At 42.7% G+C, this 24,662-nt stretch overlaps 1 protein-coding gene across 4 annotated transcripts in view; it reads right to left on the bottom strand.

Moving 5' to 3' along the window:
* Positions 1 to 24,662, bottom strand: part of LOC140396269 (protein kinase C and casein kinase substrate in neurons protein 2-like) — a 141,447-nt gene that overhangs the window by 8,493 nt on the left and 108,292 nt on the right. The window contains exons 8-10 of one of the 4 annotated variants that reach the window (XM_072484650.1): positions 14,748 to 14,875; positions 13,479 to 13,586; positions 7,968 to 8,152 (exon numbers count right to left, since the gene is read on the bottom strand). In XM_072484650.1, coding sequence (XP_072340751.1) covers positions 7,968 to 8,152; positions 13,479 to 13,586; positions 14,748 to 14,875 — 421 coding nt within the window. The remainder of the gene's footprint in view (positions 1 to 7,967; positions 8,153 to 13,478; positions 13,587 to 14,747; positions 14,876 to 24,662) is intronic. The other 3 variants (XM_072484651.1, XM_072484652.1, XM_072484653.1) reach the window with 3 other exon arrangements.

Here is a 24,662-nt window from a genome sequence, read left to right as displayed (position 1 = left end):
CCAACAGGTTTGTTTTGAATCACTAGCTTTCGGAGCACAGCTCCTTCCTCAGTGAATGTTTCATTCACCTGAGGAAGGAGCAGCGCTCCGAAAGCTAGTGATGCGAAACAAACCTGTTGGACTTTAACCTGGTGGTGTAAGACTTTTTACTGTGCTCACCCCAGTCCAACATCTCCACATCACAGTTTCAAAACAGAATCATGTGCAACTTTTAAGGAAAACCTGCAGGTGGCATTACTTGTATGAAACTGTAGCGTTCATTCTCCTAGATGAGAGAAATGTGGTTTGTAAGGTGCTGTCGGTGAAACCTTAATTTGGGTTTGAGATAACTGGCACCAGCACAACTGCCTTTCCTATTTGCTGAGTATGACTCCAGCCAGTGGAGTTTAGTCTCCCCAACATCCCTACCCTCAGGATTCCCACTGACTTCAATTTCACTAATATTTTTTAATGTCACATTTGGTCAAATTATATGCCTTCATACCTGAAATTCAGCTTTATACATGTTTGGACTAAGGCTGTAATGAAGTCTGGAGCTGCGTGGTCCTGGCATAATCCAAAATGAGCAATTGTGAACAAGTCATTGCTATGGAACTGTTTACGACAGCGCCATTACTTTGTTGATGATCGTGAGTAGACTAATGGGAGTGCAAACTGGCCAGATGGGAACTGTCGCATTTTATTTTGTGGACAAGACATACTGGGCAATTTTCCACTTTGCTGTAGTGTTCCAGTTGTACTTGAACAGATTTGCCAAGAACACAGCTGGTTCTGAAGAGCCAGATGTTGTTAGGCCCATAACCTTTGTTGCATCCACTACCTTCAGCCGTTTCTTAATATCACGTGGAGTGAATTGAATTAGCCGAAGTCTAGATTCTCAACAGCAGAGCGAAGGGTACGCCAAGTCACAAATTTATTGATTGTGGTTAAATACAATTCTGCTGCTGATGCTGGCCCACGTGAATGCCCAGATTTGAGCTGCTATCTCTTTTCAGAATCTATTCTGTTTAGCACATTGTTTAGTGAGTTTAGTGAAGTTGACCACACAACTCTCACGGACAAAAATAAAATATCTTTACCCAACAGTGATCTGGCGATTTCCCTTCGATTCAGGCAGATTTATATGAAAACTTAGATAGGAATCTGTAATATCTCAGTCACATAAAGCTTTCATTTTCAAGGAAACAGGTTTAAGAAAAGGAACTAACGTGCACACAATTATAACTACACATGCATTTTGTAATTGGTGCAGTTTGTCAGAGCATTGAAAGATCCGTTGACCTCGGGTGGGAAATTCTGGTCTCAGGACAGACGGGGCGGGAAAATTCCAACCCTTTAATACTTTGTGTTAGTATTTACTGTACAAGAAGAGGTCAGCATGCCATAAAACACATGGAAACTAATATTGCAGCAGGGACAGGGACTCATCAAAATTAACATAAACAAGTAATTGTTTTGAAGGAAATAATGGCACTAAGGAGTGATAAATACCAGGATTCCATTCACAGGGTTTTAAAGAAAGATGAAAAACTGCTAATGCCCCAACTATAATCTTCCAAAATTGTCTTGATTTGGAAACTGCTCCTTTAAATTGGAAAGTTGTGCATCTAATCCTGTCATTTCAGAAAAGCAACAGAGGAATACCATTAAATTAGCTATTTAAGAAACGGTGGCATGCTGGCACAGTGCTCTTCACAGTGCCAAGGACCCAGGTTCGATTCCGGCCTTGGGTGACTTTTGTCGAGTTTGCATATTCTCCCAATGTTTGCGTGGGTTTCCTCCGGCTGCTTCGGGTTCCTTCCACATTCCAAAGATGTGCAGGTTAGATGGATTGGTCATGCTACATTGCCTCTTAGTATCCAAAGATGTGCTGGTTAAGTGGGGTTGCAGGGATGGGTGAGGGAATGGACCTGGGTGGGGTGCTCTTTCAGAGGATCAGTGCAGACTCAATGGGCCAAATTGGCTCCTTCTGTACTGTAGGGATTCTGTGGATCTACGAAAGGTGAAAGAGAAAAACTATGCTCTACGTCAACGAAATGCTGGTGTCTATACTTAAAGATAAGTGGCCGAGAACCTTGAAAGTTTTCAGCTGATCAGAAACAGCTGGCATGGATTTGTGAAAGGTAACTCGTGTCTAAAAAAATACAATACAATTTATTCTTGAACAGGTGACCAAAGCAGTGGACAGAGAAAGTCCATGAATGTTATTTATGTGGATTTCCTAAAGGCATTTGTTAAAGTCCCTCATAAGAAAATATTAGCTAAAGATGACATTCTTGAAATTAAAGGCAAATTATTTAGAAATCAGACTGGCAGAAAACAGAGAATAGGAATAATAGGCAATAGGTAGATTGTGACCAGTGATCAGAAGTCTTACAACACCAGGTTAAAGTCCAACAGGTTTGTTTCAAACACTAGCTTTCGGAGCACTGCTCCTTCCTCAGGTGGACCTTCATTCACCTGAGGAAGGAGCAGTGCTCCGAAAGCTTGTATTTGAAACAAACCTGTTGGACTTTAACCCGGTGCTCACCCCAGTCCAACGCCGGCATCTCCACATCATGGTGACCAGTGGTGTCCAGCATGGATCAGTGTTGAGCCCTAATCATTCCACTTATTTATTAACAACTTAGATGATGGCATAGATGACACAAAAAAAGCAGAATTGTAAGCAGTGTAAATGGAAGTACAAAACGAAGAGATATTGATAGAGTAAGTGAATGGACAAAAAACTGTGTAGGCAAATGCAAGATCATCTATTCTGAACCCAAAAAAGGGTAGAACTAGGTATGCACTGCAGCAACTCATCAAGGCTCCTTCGACAACATCTTTCAAATCTGTGACTTCTACCACTTGGAAGTACAAGGGCAGCAGGTGAATGGGAACACCACCGCTTGCAACTTCCCCTCCAAGCCATAAACCATCCTGATTTAGATCTACATCGCCGTTCCTTCACAGTCGCAGAGTCAAAATGATGCCACTCTCCCTACGAACAGTGGTATATCTATACCACATGGACTGCAGTAGTTCAAGAAGGTAGCTCACCACCGCCCTCTGAAGGACAATAAATGCTGGCCTAGCCAGTGACACCTGTGTCTGGTGAAAGAATAAATGATAAAAAATATAGAGAGGGAAACTGTGGTATAGTGGTAATATCACTGAGCTAGTAATCTAGAAGCCAACCCTGGGTTCAAATCCGGTCAAGGCCACTGGTGGAATTCAAATCCAATTCATAAATTTGGAATATTATGCTCGTCTCAGTGACTGTGACCAGGATCCATAAGACCATAAGGTATAGGAGCAAAATTAGACCATTCGGCCCAATGAGTCTGCTCTGCCATTCGATCATGGCTGATATGTTTCTCATCCCCATTCTCCTGCCTTCTCCCTGTAACCCGATCCCCTTACGAATCAAGAACCCATCTCTGTTTTAAAGATACTCAGTGACTTGGCCTCCACAGCCTTCTGCAGCAAAGAGTTCCACAGATTCACCACCCTCCGACTGAAGAAATCCCTCCTCTTCTCAGTTTCAAAGGATCGCCCCTTCAGTCTGAGGCTGTGCCCTCAAGTTCTAGTCTCTCTTACTAGTGGAAACATCTTCTCCACGTCCACTCTATCTAGGCCTCTCATTATTCTGTAAGTTTCAATGAGATCATCCCCCCACCCCCCATCCTTATAAACGTCATCGAGTACAGGCCGAGTTCTCAACTGCTCCTCATATGACAAGCCCTTCATTACCGTGATCATTCTTGTGAACCTCCTCTGTACCCCCTCCAAGGTCAGCACATCCTTCCTGAGATACATGGACCAAACTGCTCACAATATTCCAAATGGGGTCTGACCAGAGCCTTATAAAGCCTCAGCAGTGCATCCTTGCGCTTGTATTTTAGCCCTCTCTAAATGAATGCCAACATTGCATTTGCCTTCCTAACTGACAACTGAACTTGCATGTGAACCTTAAAATCCTGAACTAGGACTCCCAAGACCCTTTGTTCTTCAGATTTCTGAAGCCTTTCCCCATTTAGGAAATACCCTATGCCTCCACTCTTCCTACCAAAGTGCATGATCTCACATTTTCCCACATTGTATTCAGTCAGCCACTTCTTTGCTTACTCTCCGAGACTGTCCCAAGTCCTTCTGTAACCTCTCTGCTTCCTCAACACTACTTGTCTCTCTACGTATCTTTGTATTATCTGCAAACTTAGCAACAATGCCCTCAGTTTCTTCCAGTTCATTAATGTATATCGTGAATAGTTGTGGTCCCAACACAGACTCCTGCAGAACACCACTAGTCACGGCTACCATCCTAATAAAGACCCTTATATTTCCACTCTCTGCCTTCTGCCAGTCAGCCAATCTTCTATCCATGCCAGTACCTTGGCCCTAACACCATGGATCTCATCTTACTTAGCAGCCTCCTATATGGTGCCTTGTCAAATGCCTTCTGGAAATCCAAATAAAACACATCCACTGGCTCTCCTTTGTCCAACGTCCTCGTTACCTCCTCAAAGAATTCTAACATATTTGTCAGGCATGAAACTGTGCTGACTCAGTCCTAGTTTACCATGCACTTCCTTTTTTAAAAAAAAATTTTGAATACCCAATTTGTTTTTTCCAATTAAGGGACAATTTAATGTGGCCAATTCACCTACCCTGCATATTTTCTTTTTGGTTGTGGGGGTGAGACCCACACAGACATGGGGAGAATGTGTAATCTCCACATGGACAGTGGCCCCGGGGCTGGGATCGAACCCAGGTCTTCGGTGCCGTGAGGCAGCAGTGCTAACCACTGTGCCACCATGCTGCCATTTACCATGCACTTCCAAGTACTCCGCAATCTCGTCCTTAATAATAGACTCTAAAATTTTACCAACGATCAAAGTCAGGCGGGTGTTTTGGGGGGTTATTCGGGAGGCACACAAAAATTCATCCCAAGGAGGCAGAAAAATGCTAAAGGAGGATGAGGCAGCCATGACTAACAAGGGAAGTCAAGGATAACCTAAAAGCAAAAGATAAAGCAGAAATTTGGCAAGGTTAGTGGGAAGAAAGAGAGGGAGGCAGAATGTGGGAAATTATAGGCCTGACTTTGGTCGTGGGTAAGATTTTAGAGTCCATTATTAAGGTTGAGATTGCGCAGTGGTTAGCACTGCTGCCTCACGGCACCAAGGACCCGGGTTCGATCGCAGCTACTCTTTATCTCAGAGGATTTAGGCTGATATACATGGCTGATCGAAAACTTAGGTATTTTGGATACAGAAGATAGTGACTCGGAGTAACACTATTTAAAAATGTTAGTCCTCATTACAAAATCTATTTTTTTTGCTATGGAACAGTGAAAACTGAAGTAAAAGTAAAGTTTAAGAAAAGAGAACTTGGTTATCTACGAGGAGACTTGAACCATGGACTTACATCAGGGCCTCATTGGAACTCAACATGTTTCAAAAGTATAGAAAAACTTAAGACATGAAAATCATTAACTGGCACAGGCAGTCTAAGAGCAAAGTGCAATTTAAGGCACTCTTATGATTTAACTAAAGCACAATATCCATTTAATCTGCAACAGCAGTATCCACTTTTCATTCCGTAACCTTGACAAAATATCTGCAACATCCCAGGAGCTAAAATAAAAAAGTAAAAACAGAATTGGGACAAATCTAATATTGAATCAAGGTGGCAGAAGAACAGGGGTCAGCATGAAAGATCTATAGTCATACTGTTGCCCAGATTCATATGGTGACTGCACCAAAACTAATTCTTTGTTGAAATACAGAAAGCTCCAAACTCTCACATAATAAAATTATAGAATACTGCAATGCAGAAGAGCTCAATGAATCTGCGTGGATTCTTTTGGACGGCAATTCTTAGTCCCATTCCCTCACTCTTCTCTCACATCCCTGCAGTTGTTTTCACTTTCAATTATTTATGTAATTCCCTTTTGAAAGCTGGTATTGAATTTACTTCCATCACCACGTCAGACAGCACATTCCAAATACTTTATGTCACCATTGGTTCTTTTTCCAATAACCTTAAATCTGTGCCCTCCAGTTATCAACCAATCACTGGAAACAATTTATCTTAATTTTTCTATCTAAACCCTTCATGATTTTAAACACACACCTATCAAATCTTCTCTTAGTCTAAGGGCAACAACCTCCAGCTTCTCCAGTACATCAATGTAACAGTATTCCCTGAACTCGGGAACTGTTCTAATAAATCTTATCTGAACATTGTCCAAAGTCTTAATTTGCTTCCGCAAGTATGATATTCAAGGTTTGATACATCCTCTAGCTGGGGCTGAACTTGTGTTTTATTGTATTCTATGCAACTATTTAAATTTCAGAATTTCAACTTCTTTAAAATTGTTACATAGAACCACTACAGTGCACTACATTTGGCCATTCAAATCAGCATTAACCCTCCGAAAGAGCATCCTACCGTAGCCTAGTCCCCATCCCCGTAACCCTAGTTAACCTTCACATATTTGGACACTAAAGGACAATGTTTTATGGCCAATCCACCTAACCTGCACATCTTTGGACTGTGGGAGGAAATCGGAGGACCCGGAGGAAAGGAAGATGCGGGAAGAAGGTGCAAACTCCACAGTCACCCAAAGCTGGAATTGAACCCGAGTCCCTGACGCTGTGAAGCAGCAGTGCTAACCACTGTGCCACCGTGCTGCCCTGTTCCATTTATTGTTCCATTGTCTCTCCTCATTTGTCCTGCCAAAATGCATCACCTCACACTTTTCTACATTGAATTTCACCTACCGGCATGGTGGCTCAGTGGTTAGCACTGCTGCTTCATGGCGCTGAGGACTCGGGTTCGATCCCGGCCCCAGGTCACTGCCGTGTGGAGTTTGCACATTCCCAAAGTGTCTGTGTGGGTCTCACCCCCATAACCCAAAGATGTGCAGCGTAGGCGGATTGGCTTGCTAAATTGCCTCTTAATTGGAGAAATCTTTTTTAAAGATTTGTCGGCCATGTGTCCATCCAATCCACTTGCCGATGTCGAAGTCAATTATTATTTTTCTAACAATTTACTGCACGTCTAAACTTTAGGGTCACCTGCACATTTTTAAATTCTGCCTTGTACCTCTAAGCCCAAGTTATTAATGTATATCAAAAACTGTTGTGGTCCTAGTACTGAACATAGGGAAACACAACTGTATAACCTCCTTCAATCAAAAAAAAAGCCACTCACCATAAGTCGGTTTTCAATTATGCTATCTTAGCTGATTTTGAATCTCACAGGTTTCAACTTTGCTAGCAAGTTTTTTTATATGGTACTCTATCAAACAACTTTTAAAGTTCATCTTCTTTCACTGCACCTCTACCTTCTCTGGCACCTCATCAAAAAACTCAATCAAGTTAGTCAAACACGATTTGGCCACCACAAGTTCAGGCTATTAGTCCAAGTGGTTATTAATTTTCTCCTGCATTATTGTTTTGAAAATCTTATCCACCATCAACATTAAATGTGACAGGTCTATTATTGTCAGTTTTATCCTTCTCTCTTTTTTTGAACAAGGATGTGACATTTGCTGTTCTCCAGTCCTCTGGCACTCTGCCTACATCGAAGCAAGATTGTGACCAGCACCACTCCAATATCTGCCTTCCTTCCCTCAACCTAGGATGCATTTCATTTGGACCAGTGACTTACCACTTTTCAGTACTGCCAGCCTTTTCAGTATCTTTTAATTTTTATCTCATCCAATATCCTGACAATTTTTTTCAGGGACATATGATCTGGACCTGTTAAGAGATCTATTTGCTAAATAAGGTGGTATGATTTTGATTCAATCAAACATCCCGGAGTCAAAAAAAAGGCAACCATCTTTTTAACCACTCATATTGAACATTCCTCCCAGATCAAGCTAACTGAAAACAAGAACTACCCTAATAATGCCTGCCCAAGGCATGCACTTCTATCTATTATGACCCAGGGATAAAATTAAATACATCGATACTCACCTGCTTTGAAACTAAGCTCATCACGTTCTTGTCCTTCATAATCATACAATGCTCGCACTTTGACTTCTGATCCTGAATGATCATCATCAAAAGGATTATCACCATTTGTTTCATTGCAGTTGAAGGGATTGTTTGTCTCATCATCTGACCATTCTGTGGTGTCGTTTTGGTTCTTTTCGTAGCTGCTAACATGGAGTTCCAAAACATTAAAAGTTAGTCACTATACTTGGTAAGCAAATTATCAGAGGATGTAAATTTCCAAGACCAATTGAAACTGACTATTTATTAATATAGTTTTCACCTCTAAACAATTGGATTATGACTCAAACTGAAGTGTATGATCATAGCATGGGGCAATGTATTGGCGTTCTAACATCAGCAATGGAATGTTCAGAATAATCACGGAGCAATTCCCCACACAGTCACCCATCTAATTTGTGCAATACTTATGGGAAAGGGAGGTCAGAGATCATCACGAGGAAGTGAGGGGTCAACAAAGAGAAGCGCCAAAAAGTAAGGAAATCACCCTGGCCACTTTCATGTACTTTTAAAACATCTGGTTGTAAGGACTGGAAGTAGGTCCCTAGCCTCCAATGCTATTTACAAGGATTGTGCATAAATTAGAATTTCAGCAGGGAAAATAAATATAATTCCACAAATGCTAAAAATTAACCTATTTTGTTGGTACCAAAAAGCACAAAAGCTAGAGGATGCTAGGACCATCTTACTTCTCAAGCCTGAAATATGTAGGTAAAGGTGTCGACGGATTTGAATGAAGGTAGATTAATTAAGCTGAAGTACGGTTCAGCAGTGGTCTAATAGAATGGTGGAATAGGTTTGAGGGGCTGATCAATCCATTTCTGATCCTATGTTAACATATGGAGAACGGTATTTGAACAAGGTAGTGGGAGGGTAGCTGTAACTTAGCTAACCATCAACTATGGAGGGAGAGGGTGGAGAATTAGCATAAAAAGAAGAGTGAGAAATAAAAAGGAAATGGACAAATCACATCTTTAGGTACTCTAATTTACCCCAATATTTTGACAGTTTGCCATTTGTTAAATCCAATAGAAAAATAATGAGAAGAATTTTTTGGTAAAATATGCCAATTATGAGTATTAAGATTTTTCCTATCTTGACTCCATTCTCTCTCTATTTCTCCAGTCTCTTCCAACCTACATTGATGATTCATCTGATACGCCACATCATGTCAACAATTTCCATTTTCCTAGCCCTAATCACTTCCTCTTCACATTGGATGTCCAAACGCTCTACACCTCCATCCTCCACCACGAGAGTCTGAGGGCTCTCCGCTTCTTCCTTAAGCTCTACACCCCCATCCACCATCACAGTGTTCCTCCTGGCCGAACCTGTTCTGTCACTCAATAATCTCTCCTTGAACTGGTCTCACTTCATGCAAATAAACGGTGTGGCCATGGGTATTCGCATGGGCCCCAGTTATGCCCATCTTTTTGTGGGTTATGTGGAAGACTAGTTTTGTTTCAGTCCTACTCAGGCCTGCTCCCGCAACTCATTTTCCATTACATCAATGACTGTATTGGTGCTGATGATGCCATCGTCTGTCCTGAAAGATTTATCGATTTTGCTTCCAATTTCTACCCCTCTCTCACCTTCACATTGTCCATCTCCAACTCTACCTTTCTCGATCTCTACCTCCATTTACGGTATAGACTGATCACCTATATTCATTACATTCTGACAATTACAGTTCCTCGCACACTGCTTCCTGGAAGGACTCCATCCCATTCTCCCAGTTTCTTCCATTGCATGTTATGATGATGTCATCTTTAAATATAACTCTTCTGACCCCCCCCACACACACACACACACCACTACAAAACACCCACCTATCAGTATTCCACAGGGACTGCTCCTTCAGTGACAGCCTGGCCCACTCCTCCATTACACCCAACTCTCATTTCATTGCAATCGCAGAAGGCTCAACAGCTGCCCATCGCCTCACTGTTCAAGGTCCCAAGCACTCCGTTCAGATGAAGCAACATTACAACTGCATCTCCTTCAATTTGGTCGACTGTATTCCCCGTTTCCAGTGCTGTCTTTTCTGCATTGAGGCTAAACACAGGTTGGGTGACCACTTTACAGAACATCTTCGCTTAGCCCGTAGGCATGATCCCAACTTTCCTCTGTTGCTTGCTGTTTCAACTGAGCACATTGCTCTCATGCACACGTGCCTGTCCAAGGCATGCTGCAATGTTCCAGTGCAGCCCAACGCAAATTGGAGGAGCCAGCATCTCATCTTCCAATTATTCAGGTTACAGACCTCAGGACTCAATATTGAGTTCAACAACTTTAGACTATGACCGTTCTCCACAATCATAACTTTTTTTAATATCCCAAACATTTTTTGTTCTTATGCAAAAATCCTCTCCCCTCCTCCACAATATGTCACTTGTTCTTATATTTTGCTACATCTTTGTCGCAGTCTCTGTAGAGGAAAGGATTGCAAAGGTGATTCTGGATAGGAGCGAAAGCAATTGGGTTGTTATGGGGGAGTTTAACTTTCCAAATATTGACTGGAAACGCTATAGTTCGAGTACTTTAGATGGGTCCGTTTTTGTCCAATGTGTGCAGGAGGGTTTCCTGACACAGTATGTAGATAGGCCAACGAGAGGCGAGGCTGTATTGGATTTGGTACTGGGTAATGAACCAGGACAGGTGTTAGATTTGGAGGTAGGTGAGCACTTTGGTGATAGTGACCACAATTCGATTACATTTACTTTAGTGATGGAAAGGGATAGGTATATACCGCAGGGCAAGAGTTATATCTGGGGGAAAGGCAATTATGATGCGATAAGGCAAGACTTAGGATGCATCGGATGGAGAGGAAAACTGCAGGGGATGGGCACAATGGAAATGTGGAGCTTGTTCAAGGAACAGCTGCTGCGTGGCCTTGATAAGTATGTGCCTGTCAGGCAGGGAGGAAGTGGTCGAGCAAGGGAACCGTGGTTTACTAAGGCAGTCAAAACACTTGTCAAGAGGAAGAAGGAGGCTTATGTAAAGATGAGACATGAAGGTTCAGTAAGGGCGCTCGAGAGTTACAACTTAGCTAGGAAGGACCTAAAGAGAGAGCTAAGAAGAGCCAGGAGGGGACATGAGAAGTCTTGGGCAGGTAGGATCAAGGATAACCCTAAAGCTTTCTATAGATATGTCAGGATAAAAGAATGACTAGGGTAAGAGTAGGGCCAGTCAAGGACAGTAGTGGGAAGTTGTGCTTGGAGTCCGAGGAGATAGGAGAGGTGCTAAATGAATATTTTGTGTCAGTATTCACACAGAAAAAAGACAATGTTGTCGAGGAGAATACGGAGATTCAGGCTACTAGACTAGAAGGGCTTGAGGTTCATAAGGAGGAGGTGTTAACAATTCTGGAAAGGGTGAAAATAGATAAGTCCCCTGGGCCGGATGGGATTTATCCTAGGATTCTTTGGGAAGCTAGGGAGGAGATTGCTGAGCCTTTGGCTTTGAGCTTTGATCTTTAAGTCATCTTTGTCAACAGGAATAGTGCCAGAATACTGGAGGATAGCAAATGTTGTCCCCTTGTTCAAGAAGGGGAGTAGAGACAACCCCGGTAACTATAGACCAGTGAGCCTTACTTCTGTTGTGGGCAAAATCTTGGAAAGGTTTATAAGAGATAGGGTGTATAATCATCTGGAAAGGAATAATTTGATTAGACATAGTCAACATGGTTTTGTGAAGGGTAGGTTGTGCCTCACAAACCTTATTGAGTTCTTTGAGAAGGTGACCAAACAGGTGGATGAGGGTAAAGCAGTTGATGTGGTGTATATGGATTTCAGTAAAGCGTTTGATAAGGTTCCCCATGGTAGGCTACTGCAGAAAATACGGAAGCATGGGATTCAGGGAGATTTAGCAGTTTGGATCAGAAATTGGCTAGCTGGAAGAAGACAAAGGGTGGTGGTTGATGGGAAGTGTTCAGACTGGAGTCCAGTTACTAGTGGTGTACCACAAGGATCTGTTTTGGGGCCACTGCTGTTTGTCATTTTTATAAATGACCTGGAGGAGGGTGTAGAAGGATGGGTGAGTAAATTTGCAGATGACACTAAAGTCGGTGGAGTTGTGGACAGTGCGGAAGGATGTTACAAGTTACAGAGGGACATAGATAAGCTGCAGCGCTGGGCTGAGAGGTGGCAAATGGAGTTTAATGTAGAAAAGTGTGAGGTGATTCATTTTGGAAGGAATAACAGGAAGACAGAGTACTGGGCTAATGGTAAGATTCTTGGCAGTGTGGATGAGCAGAGAGATCTCGGTGTCCATGTACATAGATCCCTGAAAGTTGCCACTCAGGTTGAGAGGGTTGTTAAGAAGGCGTACGGTGTGTTAGCTTTTATTGGTAGAGGGATTGAGTTTCGGAGCCATGAGGTCATGTTGCAGCTGTACAAAACTCTGATGTGGCCGCATAGGGAGTACTGCGTGCAATTCTGGTCGCTGCATTATAGGAAGGATGTGGAAGCATTGGAAAGGGTGCAGAGGAGATTTAACAAAATGTTGCCTGGTATGGAGGGAAGATCTTATGAGGAAAGGCTGAGGGACTTGAGGCTGTTTTCGTTAGAGAGAAGAAGGTTAAGAGGTGACTTAATTGAGGCATACAAGATGATCAGAGGATTGGATAGGGTGGACAGTCAGAGCCTTTTTCCTCGGATGGTGATGTCTAGCACGAGGGGACATAGCTTTAAATTGAGGGGAGATAGATATAAGACAGACGTCAGAGGTAGGTTCTTTACTCAGAGAGTAGTAAGGGTGTGGAATGCCCTGCCTGCAACAGTAGTGGACTCGCCAACACTAAGGGTATTCAAATGGTCATTGAATAGACATATGGACGATAAGGGAATAGTGTAAATGGGCTTTAGAGTAGTGTCACAGGTCGGCGCAATATCGAGGGCTGAAGGGCCTGTACTGCGCTGTAATGTTCTATGTTCTATGCTAGACCCACTGCATTTTTCCACCATTCTGTTTTTGTTGCAAATTCCAGCATCCACAGTATTTTGCCTTTATACAAGACAACATTACTCATTCTTCAGCTCCAGTGAGTACAAAGAGAGCTTTCATTCTTCCCGTCTCCTCCCCCCAAACTGACTAAAATTTGCAAAAATTGAAAATTCCAAAGGTTTAAAACATATCAGCAAGCAACACACACCAACTATTCAGATTCAACAATGTGATAGATTGCACCAAATGATAAGAGCCACAGGAATCAATAAGGTAATCATTGTTAAGATGGCAAGTAATCCAACAAATGTTAGGGGGAAAAAGCAAGTAAGTATAAAGACGGTAACTCAAAGGTAAAAAATTGTTTTAAGGCAAGAAGGAAGAGACATATTTAAAACTCTGTAGCATAGACCACACTGCACAAATCCATACATTCGTCAGTGCACTGACTTTGTGGAACCTAGAATAAGGAAACATTAGGTAGCAGCATTAAAGTGTGAAGTTCATCAAAAACAATCTTTCACCAACTTTTTGGATATTGTGTTCTCCTTCTCGTCGACAGGTTTGCCATTCTCCTCTTCCTCAAATGGGTTACAACTGGAACATACCGAATTAGTAGTACTCCGGGCAAAAAGACTGCCATTTGGGAAATAAAATCATTAAGAGCAAGCTCTTTTCACAATGAAATTCAAACAATAATGTGTTCATCTGCTAACACAAATAAGTCAGTTATGCCACTGACCAGCTTCATAAATTATATTTGTTAAATGCAATTATTGTGACTTGTCTAAAGGCCAATAAGTTCACCTGAACAACACAGGGCATCTAGAGCAAAAAGCAAAAAATGCTTCCTGAAAATTAGATTTGCACTAGCAAACTTTTAAAAATTCTTATATAAAGGGTGGAATTTTACAGCAGTGGATTTTACAGTCCTGCTCCCCCATTTACGGCCCTGCCCATGCCGCGATGGGGCAGTAAAATTGCACCCAAATTTTGGCTGCAAAGTTTGGCATTCTGAGTTCAAAGGTTTCACAAATTTTAGTCAAACTTTTGCAGCTATTTAATCCAGAATTTCTGCATTTGAAAAAAAAAAAATGTCGCTATCACTTGTCTGTGGCGTAACGTAAATGTTCTGAGACCCTACTGCATGGCCTTGTTCACAGTAGGAAACCTACAGGAGGGAGTGTACCGCATGTGATTTTTTAAGCCACACTGCATGTGAGAATTCACTGCTGGTGAAGGGTTTTCATACTCGGGGCCTCCATACTCGAAGTATGATTCAGGCACTAATGGCAAGGTTGCACTAAAATATGCATTATTTGCAAATTGTTCTTGATGATACAGTCAAGCTTTTGAATCTGTAGATTTCAGAATCCAGTAGTTTTAATCATGGACTGATGGACAGTTTGCTACAAAATTAAACAGAACTATTAAAGAAACCTAATTGAAATATTTAGTGTAAGTTGTGTAGGGCTAAATTTCAAATTTACCAACAAAATAATAATGAAGGACAGAAGCATTAATTTTTTAAAAATTATTACTAAATGAAGTCATCTGGTTCTGTATAAATCTGTTGCGATGAACTACAATAATGGTTTTAAAAGGCATCCAGGCTTCAGATTAAAACTCTCAATTCACAAGCACTGCATAATTAGATACAAGGGAATTATCTACAATAATAAAAATTCATGGGTTTAATGATTACAAGGTTGCACAGTCTACATCGTCAAACGCAAGTTCTTTATTATTTCTCTCCTGTGAAACTGGCAGCAAATGTAGAAATTTGGAGTCTCTTACCTGTTGTAGGTGGGAGGCTGGGATGCTTGCTCGCCTGTCTGACTGATACTAGTCAATGTCACTCCATCCCCAGTCTTTTTAGGCTTTTCCCTCCTACTGAGTGTGCGATTGAGGTCGGCACACCATTCCTGTTAATTTACAGACAGAGTACATGAAAAGCAAAGAATTTTCTGGCCACAATGTTGTTTCATTCTGCTGAATTAGTCTCGGGTTAATAGTCACTCATTCTTGACCATTGAACTACTAGAAATGCCTCATCACATACTTTCATAATTTTTCAACAGCTCTATCATATCTCGCCCTATAATATTCTTCGTCAAACTTTTCATAGCAATCAGAATCTAAACACTATTTTGCAAACACATTCCTTTTTAAAACTGCACACTGGCTTGTGGAGTTTTTGAGTTAAAAGTTTAACTAATAATAAAGCACATACCCTCACATTGCAATCAAAGTTACCCTCACATTGCAATCAAAGTTAAGAGTTTTTTGGTTCCTACATCGCTCATACATGAATGATGAGAAAACTATTGATACTCTAATTATCTACCATCAAACTATTTCTAATCTCCTTTTCCTCGGTGAGGTCTTCAAAAACATTGTTGCCTCCGAGCTCTCTTCCCATTTCTCTCTGTTCAGAACAGTTTCCACCCTGCTCACAGCATGAGACCAAAGTTGAAGACATCCTCTGTGACCATGGCATTGGTTGTGTTAACCTTCCTGTTCTCGTTAACTTCCCTTGCAAAATTCAATGTGGTCCATTATGCTATTCCTCTATACACCTCCTTCTTTCGTACAGCCCTCACATAGTTTCACTATTACCTGTCTGAAAATAGCCAGCTTGTTTCTGGCAAAGGCTTCTCTTCCTGTCTCTTCATTAATAAGGATTGGGTTTTTGCTCCCTCTTCCTCATCCACATTATTCAGCAATGTCATCAGCAGGCACATGGATTAGCTTCCTGTTCACACTGAGCTCTACCTTCCCAGCATTTTCCTTGACCCACCATCACCTCTGTACTGTCAGATGTCCTGTCTGATGTTATGTCATAAATTAATTAAAATTTCAATATAGGTTTCTGCATGAACTCCATTCCGTTGCCACTGACTATTCCCTCCCCCCAATCACCCGATCAGACTAAACAGTGTATCTTGTTTCAGCCAAAATTTCAAACCTTATATCCAGCAACAAACTTTAAATACATGTCCACCTGTTCTGCTGTTGAAATCCTTATCCTTACTTATCACCACGAGATTCAATTTCTTCAGTATCATCCGGGTCAGCTTCTCAAACTGCATTCCCCCACAAATTCTAACTCAGTTGACTGTTACGTGACCCACTCCAGTTAAAACTCTTGTTTGAGCTGGCATATAGGCTTCCTACCCACTAACAAGTTTAATTAAATTCTGGTTTCAAATTATCCACAGCCTTGCCAACTTTCGTCTGCAGCTTCTCCCAGTCTTACATTTCTTCAACTGGCGAATTCCCACTATTATTGGCGAAAGCCTTCAGTTATCTTGGGTTTATAACTATTGGAACTTTGTCCCTCAACCTGTTGATCTCTTCCCATCTTAAATAACTCTCTTAAAGTGAATTGTTTCAACTAGGGTTTTGGTCACCTCTCGAAATTCTCAAATCATTGCTTGGCTTTGTCCCCAACATTTTTGTCCTACTGTGCTATGTACCGTGGGACATTTTTCAGCATGTGGTCCCACCATAAATACAGGCGGGCGTCACAGTCAAATGCAAGTCACGAACAGCTTAAGTAGTCTTTGCATGGCCTCGAGCACCAATTGCTGACAGGTTTTCCTACAAATATGTTTATTTTTAAATACAATCTTTCCTCGTTGCTCCCCTTTAGGCCTATTAAAAGCCAAATTAGAAGTGTCTTTCAAAAAGCATATGAAGAGCAGCTAAAATGGAAGCAGGATAATGGTGTCAACTAGGCTCCACCGATAGCATTCTCACCTCTGGCTCACAGTGTTCCTTCAAGCTACACACTTAAATACAAGACTCAATGCAGCACTACTGGAGCTTCCATCTATTGGATGTGATTTAAACTAAGCCTCACAACCCACTACCTTCTGGGGCATCAAAAGATCCTATAAGATTTTTCTAAGAACAAAGTGTTCGCCTGGTAACCTGGAGAGCACTTCTGCTTCGTCCTATTGGCTAATTATTCACATATTGTTTGTGGAAACCTTGTTGTTCAATAAATTACGTACCAAGTGTGAAGACACTTCAAATTAGACCATGGTTGTAAAGCATGTTAGGACGGAATGAGGAACTGATAAGTGCTGTATGAATGCACGTTCATTCTTTAAGTGGACGTTTTTTGGCTTCCACATTATTTTTCTGCTTCCCAGTGAAGGAACTACAACTCAAGAGGGATAGCCTCACTCAGAACCATTCTCTAATGAAGGTCTTTCAACAAACTGTCGCTTTTATTTAGCAGATCAGTGAAATAAGTCAACTGATTAACCACTGGAGTTATTCGAGTCAAATACAACATTCTCTCATTTATAATAAGAAATTTATAAACTTCACAGGTGAAAAAACTTACTTCATCCTGATAAATGTCAGCCAGAAAAAAAAAGGAAGTAAAGGTTAAAAAATGTCAAATATCTATTGTCAAATAACTCTTGAAATTTATTTTAAAAGTCAATATATGGTTTGCAAAGATGTTAAGTTTACTACATTAAATTTAGATAAATGGCTTTTAAATAAGATTAAGTTGAAAGAATCTGAACCTTTCAACAGCACAAAGGTTTTAAAGAGGTGTTATCCTGGATCTTAGTGACTACACTTCAAAAGTACTTTGGCCATAACACACTTTACAATGGTGCGATACAAATCTTTTGTATATTATCTCTATTTTCAACAGGGCTTTGGCAAGGTACACATGACAGATGAATGAATTAGGTCATAGAATTTCGAGTCAGTGCAGAATGGATTGCTTGCTGACTTCAAGACAGAAAGCGGGAGTAAAGGGTAGTTATTCAGAGTGACAGAAGGTGGGAAATAGTATTCCACAAATATAACTGCTGGGACAACTTTCACAACTTATATTAACAATTTGAACTTTGGAATCAGTAACAATTTCGAAATTTGCAGGCGACGCCAAATTGGAGGGGCAGTCAATATTGAGGAGGACTATAACATATTACAGGATAACATAGATCATACAGTACAGAAGGAGGCCATTCGGCCCATCGAGTCTGCACCAACCCACTTAAGCCCTCATGTCCACCCTATTCCCATAACCAATAACCCTTCCTAACCTTTTTATTTTTTTGGTCACTAAGGACAATTTATCATGGCCAATGCACCTAACCCGCACGTCTTTGGACTGTGGGAGGAAACCAGAGCACCCAGAGGAAACCCATGCAGACACGGGGTGAATGTGCAGACTCCACACAGACAGTGACCCAGTGGGGAATGGAACCTGGGACCCTGGTGTTGTGAAGCCACAGTGCTAGCCACTTGTGCTACCGTGCTGCCCCAAAAATACAGCACTGGAACTCCCCAGTGTAGCAAGAGAAATGGCGTTCCAATCTCTGGGACCCCCGAAGCAATCCCCAACCCTCCATAACCTAAATCCCCCGCACCCCCAACACCCATGCAGGGCACCCCCGGCCCGGTCGCGTGCACACAAAACATGGACACATTGGCTATTGCCAGGGTGCCCAGGTGGCACCAGCAGTCGAGGGCACCACCCTGCCCAAAGGGTAGACACCTGGGGGGGGCCTGGGTGCCCAGATGGCACCAGCAGTCCAGGGCACCACCCTGCCCAAAGGGTATACACCTGGGGACCTCCGATCCCCTGGGAGTCCCCCACGAATGCCTTTCCATCCGGCCCCCGTTTGTGGGGGTCTAGTGCTGAACGGCGCTCGCCTGAGGTCTCTGAGGCGATTCTGCATTGTATAAGTTTCTGCTCGGTGATGCTGCGCAGAATCGCCGAGCAGAAGCTTATAGCCAAGTTCCGCAAACATGAGTACGGCCTCAACCGGGACCTTGGATTCATGTCGCATTACATTCACCCCCCACCATCTGGCCTGGGCTTGCGAAATCCTACCAACTGTCCTGGCTTGAGACAATTCACACCTCTTTAACCTGGGGTTACCCCTCTCTCTGTCTTTGTAAAGACTTAATTACCTGAAAATGCTCACATTCAAAGTATCGTCTTGCATCTTTGACTTTGTCTATATAAATGTTTCTGGAACCTACCTCTTCATTCACCTGATGTGGAGATGCCGGTGTTGGACTGGGATGAGCACAGTAAGAAGTCTTACAACACCAGGTTAAAGTCTAATAGGTTTGTTTCAAACACTAGCTTTCGGAGCACTGCTCCTTCCTCATTTCACCTGAGGAAGGAGCAGTGCTCCGAAAGCTAGTGTTTGAAACAAACCTGTTGGACTTTAACCTGGTGTTGTAAGACTTCTTACTGTGCTCACCCCAGTCCAACGCCAGCATCGCCACATCATGACTAAATGTTGAGCCACAGGTTGGCAAGGCCATAATTTAAAAAAACTTTACATTTTCACAGACACCAAGAGTCCTGGGAGTGTGAAAATCAATTAACCTCCAACAAAGCTGTTCTTGACCTTCAAAATTACTGCCTTAAAATTACTGCTAAAAAATATTGGAGCCTACAGTTTATTCATGGAATATTATGGGTCTCTGCGAAAGCCAAATTCATTGTACCATAAGAACCATAAAGTTTAGGATGGCTACAGAAGAGGATAAAGAACAATCCAGAATAAAAATAGTTAACTGGTGAAAGCCAACTTCAATGGGGTAAGAACAGATCTGGGATGAATAAACTGGAGACAAAAATTGGCAGGAGAAATGGTAGCTGAACAGTGGCTACCTTAAAAAAAGGGACAGCTCAGGCACAGTCAAAGGATATTCCCTCAAAGGGGAAAGGTAGGGCCAACAAATCCAGAACTCCCTGAATGACGAGATAAAAATTAAGATTAGGAAGAAAAGGAATGTGAGATATCAGGTAGAAAATACAATTGAAAACCAGGCTGAATATAGATGGTTCAGTGTGGAGGTAAAAACAAACAAGAGAGGCAAAGCGGAAGTATGAAAAGAGACTGACAGATAATATAAAAGGGTATCCCAAAGTCTTCCATAGGCACATAAGTAGTAAAAGGGTGGTTGAGGAGGAGTAGGGCCAATTAGGGACCAAAATGGGGGTTTACACATGGAGGTAGAGGGCATAGCTGAGGTATTAAATAAGGACTTTGCATCCATCTTTATCAAGAAATGAAAAAATGAAATGAAAATCGTTTATTGTCACAAGTAGGCTTCAAATGAAGTTACTGTGAAAAGCCCCTAGTCGCCACATTCCGGCACCTGTTCAGGGAGGCTGTTACGGGAATTGAACCATGCTGCTGGCCTGCCTTGGTCTGCTTTCAAAGCCAGCAATTTAGCCCTGTGCTAGACACCCCCAAGATGCTACCCAGGCCATGGTGAAAAGAGTTCATCCAGACACAAGGAGGGTTTAAAATTGTTAAGGATGTAGCATTGGATAGGCTATCTGTACTTAGAGGTTGATAAGGTATCAGGGCCAGATGAGATGCATCCAAGCAAACTTAGGGAAGTGTGGAAATTGTGGAGGCATTGGCCGTAATGTTTCCATTTGCTTTAGACTTGGGTGTCATACCAGAGGACTGGAGAATTGCAAATATTACACCCTCGTTCAAAAGTGGGTGTAAAGTTGAACCTCGCAAGACAGGCCAGTCAGTTTAATTTCGGTAGTGGGGAAAGTTCTAGAAACAATAATTAGGGCCAAAATTAATATTAAAATCGTACACACAAATGCGGTTAATTAAGGAAAGCCAGCATGTATTTCTTAAGGGAAAATTGTGTTTAACTACCTGGCTGGATTTTTTTTTTGAAGAGGTAACAGGAAGAGGATGCTGTTGTTATGTCCTATATGAACTTCCAAAAAGCTTTTAAAAGTATCACACAACAGACTTGAGCAAAATTATAGCATCATGGAATTAAAGGAAAAGTAACAACATAGGGTAGAATTCCCCCACCCCTTGTCCCGCAGAGCAGATTTGGTGGTGTATGGGCGCACAGAATCTGGAGATGGCCAAAAGTCAGAAACCCACCAACGTAAAATTACATTGTGGTTCTCCCAATGGTAGGTCAGTCATCCTACTGGTAGGTGACGCAAATGCCACTGGTATCTCATGAATGTTCATTAAAACAGTTGCCTGGTATCTTGTCTGAACTTCCAATCTTGTGTCACGCCAATGGAAAATCACGTAGGTGCTAAACCAGATTTCTAAATAATGCGTGCACAAGGCCATCATCAGTTTGCCTTTCAGCCAGTGCTGTTCTACCCAGATGTGCTGTCCACCACTTCCCGGTGCAGACCAATTCCAGCCTTCTATCTGCATGCCAAGTTGGTCTTCATCGACATCACCGTCCTGTGTCGCCGTCTCAATTCAGTACTGCACCTGGGGCTGTGGGATACAGGGTCGTCTTCTCTCTCCACCCGGCTCCGGTAGGGCAAAGGCTCAGGACGCGAGGTAGAGGGGAAAGGAGTTGGATGAAGATGATGAACAATGTAAGACAGAGGGAAGACAAGGGTGAGGAAAGCTGGACCCCCACAAGCCTGCAAGCTCACAAACAAGGGGGTCAAAAGGATGCCACATCTTTTACTGTAGTGCAGTGGTTTTGAAAGGGAGGTCCAGAGTCTTCCATGCGGAACACAGGTCCACCAATGGTGCAGCAATCAACCGTCGGGATGCTTAAGAGTTCAGAATTAGAGGAGCAATATTTCAAAGAGTTGTGGGGCTGGAAGTGATTATTGGGGGGGGGGGGGGGGGGGGGGGGGAAGGGGGGGGGAAGCAAAACAGAAGGGTTTTAGAACAAGGATGAGAAATTTAAAATCAAGCCTTTGCTTAATTAGGAATCACTATGAGGACAATAAGAATGGGATTTGGTGCGGCTTATGACACAGGCAGCAGCATTTTGGATGATCTCAAGGGAGGGTAGAACATAACGATTGGGTTGGAGTGGATTGGAATAGTCCTATCTAGAGCGAACAAAAGGATACCCGGAAGCTTCAGCAGAGAAGCTGAGATGACGACCCCCCCCCCATTAAGGGAGCAGTTAAGCATCGCCAGTCCAGCTAGCCGGCACATCTTTTGGGTTGTGGGGGTGAGATCCATGCAAACACGGGTAGAATGTACAAACTCCACACGGACAGTGATAGAAACAGACAGTCTTAATGACAGTGTGGATATTGGATCAGAAGATGAGCTCAAATATAACACCGAGGATGCACAAAGTCTGGTTGTGCCTCAGACAGATGCCAGGAAATGGGATAAAACTGATAGCTCATCGAACTTGCTGGGGAAGGAACAGAAACAATGGCTTTTCAATATTTAACAGGAGGAAATCTGGATGTTGGTCAAGCAAATATACCAATGGTTGAGAGATTGCAGTGAGCTAGAGTTGAGTTTTGTCAGAATCATTGCGGAAACTGATGTGTTTTGAATGTTGTTGTTGAGGAAAAGTATGCAGTTAGAAACAGAAAGGGGCCAAGGACTGATCCTTGGGCAACACCAGAGGTACAGTGTGGGAGCAGGAAGAGAAGAGAACGCATGTGATTCGTTGGAATCAGGCAAGTACCATCCCACCTAGTGGTACAGCGGTGGAGAGACATTGGAGGAGGGGTGTGGTCCACCCAGGTCAAAGGTTGCAGACAGGTCAAGTTGAAGAAGAGAGATAGTTTTGTCATAGTCGTATAATACGAGGTCACAATGGACTGAGTGGACATCTTCATCCAGCCTAACCTTGTGATCATTAAATAAATTTAAAAACTGTGCATATGGAATAAATATGCATTTCCTTTGAGTATTAAAATAAGAAAAGGGATAAAAGATAGAAATCGGAAATGTAATCATCCAGTTATGGAAATCTTAGATTATGATGGAATTAGATGCACACCTCAATGCCCTGAATCATATATTGCGCAGTCCTGGGATGTGGTTTTACATAAAATATTTGAATAATTAAAGAAAACTGGTTTTCTTCATTTGTCCTCCCGATGTTATGCCGATCCTCATTCAACGAAATGGAGCATGATCTTACGAAGCAGTTTTTGGTCATCTTTCAGACTTTGCCTGTTGGGTTTTTAATGAAGCTGTAATGAGGGAGTTTTAGTGTGCTCATTTCAACATGTGTTTTGCACCAAAATACCAAATTAAATACAAGAAAGCAACAAATTTCTATTTATTTTATGTCCCTGTGCCCAAATGATTTTGGATTAGTTGTAAAAAATTTAATTTGTGGGACATTTGAGATAAATAAAGATGGCTATTGCATGGTACAATTTCAGAAATCTATTTACGAGACCATCATAGTTTCCCAAATAAAGATTTGTTGGTTGGTTAGATTTTAATTTATGAAAATGATGGGTCAGGAATATGGGACAGGTCTTAAACTTCAAGAATCACTAAGGGAATTAGAAAGGGTACAGAGGTGGTTTCTTGACTATTACCAAAGATGAGAGACTTCAGTTATTAGGAATGGTTGATTTGGACTGACCTTGTTGAAATAGAAACGGTTACAAGGTGGCCCAGTAGAAGTTCTCAAGATAACCGGTTTTGATCGAGTAGGGAATTCCTTCAGATCAGTGAGTGGGTCAATAACTGGATGGATTCGAAACAGTTGGAAAATGATCTAGAGCCGAAGAGAATTGTTTTCATGCCGGGAGTTGTGAACATCCAAAATGCTCCATCAGAAGAGAGTGGTGGAAACTGATTCCATAAATAATTTGAAAGGGAGATGGACAGGTACTTAAGGATGAGGGATTTACAGAGTTATGCACATAAGTAGGCACGACTTCCGGCTGCGGCGATGTCCAGCTCATCGAGCCAAGGAGGTGCTACACAAGAAGGTGAAGTTCGGGATGCTGCAGCCGGCGCGACTGTGGGTCACGTACCAGGAGAGACATCACTACTTCGAAACGGCGGAAGAAGCATGGACCTTTATTAAAAACGAGAAACTGGATCGGAACTGAGGGACTGATGTTAGAGGGGAAATGACAATGCCGATGCATATAGGGATGTAAATTGGGAAGGGGGGGACACTAAGAAATGTGGGCGCCGGTGGGGGGAAAGAAGAGACACAGGCGGGGGAAGGGGAATGGGAATGGGGCGGTAGAGGGAGCTGCGCCACAAGGGGCGGGACAACTATAGAGAATACGGGGCCTACTGTCCTTGTTCCCGCGCCAGAAAGGTGATGGCGGGAAGATAGGCGCAAGGTAGATGGGAGTTCCCCACACGGGGGGGTCAAGGAGTGAGCGGGAGAAGCCGGGGTCAGTTGAAGTCAGCTGACGTTCGGAAGTAATATGGGGGGAAGCAATCATGCTAGATGGGGATCTAGCGGGGGGGGGGGGGGAGAAGAGAGAGAGAGAGAGAGAGAGAGAGAGAGAGAGAGAGAGAGAGAGAGAGAGAGAGAGAGAGAGAGAGAGAGAGAGAGAGAGAGGATAACTGGGTTGCTGCTGCAGGAATCAAAGAGGAACTGGTTAAAGAAAGGGTGGTCGGGGCTGGAATGCGCCACCTGGGGAACGGGTGGGAGTGCGGAACCGGGACTGGCCTAGAGAGGGTGATGGCTAGTCGACACGGGAAGGGGGCAGGTAGCCCCCCAGTGCGGCTGATCACGTGGAACGTGAGAGGCCTAAATGGGCCGATTAAAAGGGCCCGAGTGTTCGCGCACTTGAAAGGACTGAGGGCAGACGCGGCTATGCTTCAGGAGACACACCTGAAGGTGGCGGACCAAGTTAGGTTAAGGAAAGGATGGGTGGGACAGGTGTTCCACTCAGGGCTGGATGCAAAGAACAGAGGGGTGGCCATACTGGTGGGGAAACGGGTATCATTCGAAGCTAGG

Source organism: Scyliorhinus torazame, chromosome 19 (assembly GCF_047496885.1).
Source record: "Scyliorhinus torazame isolate Kashiwa2021f chromosome 19, sScyTor2.1, whole genome shotgun sequence".
NCBI classification, from domain to species: Eukaryota; Metazoa; Chordata; class Chondrichthyes; order Carcharhiniformes; family Scyliorhinidae; genus Scyliorhinus; species Scyliorhinus torazame.
This window is presented reverse-complemented; position numbering and strand designations above follow the sequence as displayed.